At 37.5% G+C, this 5,000-nt stretch overlaps 1 protein-coding gene across 2 annotated transcripts in view; it reads right to left on the reverse strand.

Moving 5' to 3' along the window:
- Positions 1–5,000, reverse strand: part of eIF4EHP (eukaryotic translation initiation factor 4E homologous protein) — a 16,854-nt gene that overhangs the window by 9,350 nt on the left and 2,504 nt on the right. For both annotated transcript variants that reach the window (XM_027354395.2, XM_027354392.2), the window contains exons 2-5: positions 2,199–2,265; positions 1,963–2,090; positions 1,640–1,754; positions 1,359–1,511 (exon numbers count right to left, since the gene is read on the reverse strand). In XM_027354395.2, coding sequence (XP_027210196.1) covers positions 1,359–1,511; positions 1,640–1,754; positions 1,963–2,090; positions 2,199–2,265 — 463 coding nt within the window. The remainder of the gene's footprint in view (positions 1–1,358; positions 1,512–1,639; positions 1,755–1,962; positions 2,091–2,198; positions 2,266–5,000) is intronic.

Below are 5,000 nucleotides of genomic sequence, written 5' to 3' on the forward strand. Positions count from 1 at the left end.
CCCAAATATGCAAAGAATGGGGAAATCTGGTGAGATGAGTTAATCGTACTAATTAACTTCTTGGTAGCTAAGCACTTGTGGAGCCAACTATGTATAGCCAAAATTAACACAACAAAACTACAGTGGACAATGTATGTACCCAGAAACAATGGGTTAACTTTGTTTACACACAGATAGCTCCAGAAGCCCTTAGTCAGCAAAGCATCATTTATAGTACTAGGTCTTTTCCCCATTCTTTGTATCTTAGGCAGAATGTTTGATTTTTTATGACAATAATAATGAGATTAACCCTTTGGATCTGGGTGCTAGGCTGACCTGCACATCAACCAAAATCCAGGCATTAATCTTACCTGAATGGCCATTCTGACTGGTGTGTGACTTGTAGGCCAGGCACAAACAAACATTCATGGGTGGTGAAAGCACTCCTTGCCTTTCCTTTGCAATAACATTGCAAGGGATAAGAGATAATAATCTCTTTATTGCATTAGCATTTCTATCTTTTTTAACATTTTCCAATGTCTATATTTTTCATTTGAGATACTGTATCCAGATGGTAATAAACTTTTTTCCCTGCAAAGACTCTATCATCTCTCTAGGTAGTCTAAATCTGTGCAATAGAATATCATTTTGTTATTTGTCTTTCTTTTTCTGTAATCAATTTCCTGTAATATACTTGCCCCACAGGACATGGCAGAGAGCAATAGGGACCCAGTCAAGGCTATCAGATGGTACATTCCAAACTTGTTCATCATGGAAATAATGGACAAGCCCTTTCCTAAATCCCCATTTAGTCTAATTACCCTCCAAGAGTTTTGTGCACTCATGGAGACACATTCCAGTCACCCCAGTTTTCAGCCAAAATTCTCATTGATGGCAAGTTCCTGTCACCATGACCCACAGCCAAATTTTCCCTTTCATGATGTCATGATCACATCATCCAGATTGTAAGGGTTAATAATAATAATAACAATAACAGAACCAAAACCTTTTCCCACAATCATTCAAGAAATGGGATAAAAAAGTGATTTCAGGTTGGTTGGCTAGTTGTTGAATGCTTGATGATTAAGAACTTGCAAAGAGATCTCTATGCATAGAGCAAGCAAAAAAGGGTTAAACTATGCTAGTCTTCATTAATATAATATGAATTCACAGCAATATCAAAAACTCTAGCTTAGTTTTATCTTATCTCAGTAGAAGTCTACAGTTTTATGAGATCACACTAGTTATCAGTTATGCAACTTGCTAGAACCTTGTATATCTGTACCAAATCTGCTTATCAAATATTTCAACACTGAGGGCATACTCATCTACAAATTATAAATTCTAATCAACACATCTGAGAAATACTTATGACTTACCTGGAAGCGTACAGATATAACAGCTCCACAAATTTCATCGCCAACCATAAACTGCTCACCAAGCATTGCTAAGATCATATTTTCCCAGCAACGCGAAGCAAGTCCTTTCCTTAAACGTACAATCCATTTCCCGCCATTTTTATTAGCCGAATCCTGGGGAATAACAATAAAATTTACCCAATTCAAAATATATAAAATGTTTATATCTATACACATTATACTCAAAGTTATAGCTTCTTCAATTAAGGCAAAAGAAAAGTTATATCTATTCAAAGGCTTACCTCCCACATAGGTTTGATTCCATCTTTAAAAATATGTATATCGGAGTGTGAAGGAAGATCGACTGGCCGTAAACAGCGGCTGTAATATCCCCAGAACTGTTCCACCGAGGCAAACCTTTACAGGAAGGACAGAACAGAAAAGTATCATATCAGAACAAATTTAGTATTAGAACTTATGACATGAATGATAATAAATAACCATATGATAATCAAGGCATTTGTATGATCTTGAAGAAAAAAAAAAGGCCAATCCATCTTTACATAAACTAAATGTTCTTGTTTTTTGATAGTGAAAAACAAGTCTTTGGAGTTTCCTTTAATACCTGGCTAATAATTGAAGATTTTGGTCGTAGTTTTGTGTTGTTGCCTGTTTGCCTGGTGCCCTTCTGCTGAACCAAAGAGAATATGTGTACTGAAGAGGGTGCTCGCCTGGTTTTACCTCCACTTGTGGCTGAAAAAGAACATTCATAACTGTCAGGGAATATATCTAAGCATTCCCAGCATCCACTTTTTTTACTACATTATATATTTAAATACCATGGTCATGTACTCTACTTACCAGTGGTTTGTCTTTCATATCCCGGCTTCCATTATCTTCTTCCCCAGAGTCATCATTGGATTTTAGGCTAAAAGAAAGGGAGAATATATGAAATCACAACAGGATAAAAAGAAAAATCATAGATGAAGCACATAACTGCCTACATATACTAAAAAAAGGAAAAAAAATGCTTATATATACTAAAGAAAAAAATAAGATAAATAAACACAATGAAAGAAGGGATTGATGATGAGGATGAAACCAGAGAAGAAAACGTCCATAACAAAACTATGACAATGATGACAGAACGAGTACAGAAATAAATCAAAACTAAGTTATACCAGTACATTCTCACAGATTAAATCCACACAAGCTTCCTCGAAATCAATCCAGTGAATATTTGTGTCAACAGTCCAATGCAGATAATACAAGCCACATTGCTCATATCAGTCACCACAATTAATGTTCCCCCTTGACCGCCTTGGACCATTCTTAAGAGCATGTAAATTTAGTTATACTCAAGAACTATTTCTAAACATCTCACATATAGTACTTGACACAGGTTATATTCCTGATCATTAGTTAGCTACCAGAGAAGAGTTGCAATGAATGGTGTTGGGGTAACTCTCAATTACTCAATGGGACACTCAATGGTAATACTTTACAGTACAGATGTACTCAACAGAGACTAAGTCCCCCAATTCCATATTACAAAAAATATTCTTCAGTCTAAATTGCATGACTAGGTATGCCCTTTGGGCACTGCCCAAGGGGAGCGTTGAAAGGGGACTTTGCCCTCCAGTACCCCCTGAGAAACATTGACCACTTCAGTATGCAGGCAAGATGGAGCTGAAACTCAGGAGCATTGAGTGGACTTAGGCTGAGAGTGGTGCTCTCCACAACCTTTTACCTTCATTTGTTGCATTTCCGTTTCATGTCAGCAAATCATTTCTTGTAATGATAACTGCAACATTTTGTACTGAACTAGAATATCATATACAATTTGTCCTAACTTGGTGCATTAATACCATAAAGATTAAACCACTCAACAATAAAGACATTGAGCACAAACAAAAAAATTGTTACTATACATCCTTCAACTTCGATGAGTAGTACTCGTACACCAAAACACACATTAATAATTAATTATTGCCTCATAAGAATTATCCATATTAATGAAAAGACATTAAATGAACACTGAAATGTGCACTTGATACCATCTTGCACACAGCAAATTTCACTTACATCTGAGATCACAGTTTTCCATACTCAGCTGAGTTTCTCTACCCTTTAATTCTAACTTCCTCTTTTAGAGTGATATCCTTAATTATTGCCACAACAAACATGCATGTCTCTGCCTTATTCACCAATGAGCACAGATAATAAGTTGTCACATGACTGCCTAGAAAACAATATACACAGAAGACCTATGAGCAATTACAATTTTTTTTTAGGTGATTACTTCCAACATGACAGCACCGGTTGGATACTAAGTCCCCAACTCTTGTCAACAATCTTGGGGGGTCTGGTGAGGAACCTGGGGTTTAGGGGGAGGTGGTATGGTCAATTTCACTCATAGCTGGGATTTCAAAGGTAAAGAAAGAGTATAAGTGAAAAACCCGAGCCAAGAATCGCATTTCACAAAGTAGAGAATGTTAAAATGAAAAACCTGAGCCAAGATTCAGCCATGAAGATTTGACACTACATTTCATGAACAAATGAATCAGCAAGCAAACGCAATTTAAACACACAATCTGTCATAAAGCCACCGTAGGAACCAAAGAACTTCCTAACCCTGGGGTTCTGCCCCCAGACCCCCTCCCAATCACTGTATTTTCCTGTCGGGGCTTCCGCCCCTAGACCCCCTCCCAATCACCGCATTTTCCTATCGGGGGCTCTACTCCCGGACCCCATCCTGACTGCCATATTTCCCTACCAGGGGTTCCATCCCCAGACCTCCTCCCAATCACCGTATTCCCCTATCGGAGACTCTACCCTCCAACCCCCTCTTTGCCTGACCTATCACAACCTAATCATGAGAATGATCACTTACCTTACTGTGGAGTGGCAGCAAGGAGGAACTTATGAAATTTTCTATACGTCTAATCAGCAGTCACTGACACTTTTCATATCAAATTTTTCAAAATGACTTTGGCACAGTGTAATTAATCCTTCTGCATCATCACTGTATTTGTGAAAAAAATCCTCAAAACCACAATCATGCGAGGCAAATGCAGTTCCATTTCTTACGCCCGAGGAAGAGAGAATGACCCAGGTTGTGAACCCTTAAAAGCTGGGTCAGAAAACAGTTATGAGCCGGTTATTAAAAGTGGTAATCGAGGGTAGTTCAGTGGTTATGAAAAAACAAATAATACGTTATGTAGCTAATAATCTAATATAAATATTTATGGGTGGATTGCATATATATATGAATATAGCATAAAGTGAATAATAGAATATAAAATCAAAAATAAATCCAATCTAGTAATTTGTAAGAGAGATGAAATAATAGTAGCAGTTATGACGTTAATGGTAATGACGTCACATGACGTAAACGTGCAGTCTAAGGGAAGTTGCTTTAAAACCTGTGGGTGGACTTGTTCTCTTGAGTGAATTTTCAACTTTCCAGGTAGACCCATTTAGCATGCAGGGACTTAGCCACAGTAAGCGCAAGTGATCTCTGCCTCAGGGCAGCATTTGACACGACCTATTTTTTTCATTTCTAACATTATTCTTTGCCTGCACAGATCATATCATATATCAGTGTGTGTATATTTTACATATCTTTATGACAGTGCCCATAGATTTTCCATATCTTAGCGC

The sequence above is a fragment of the Penaeus vannamei genome, chromosome 16, assembly GCF_042767895.1.
Source record: "Penaeus vannamei isolate JL-2024 chromosome 16, ASM4276789v1, whole genome shotgun sequence".
Lineage (NCBI taxonomy): Eukaryota > Metazoa > Arthropoda > Malacostraca > Decapoda > Penaeidae > Penaeus > Penaeus vannamei.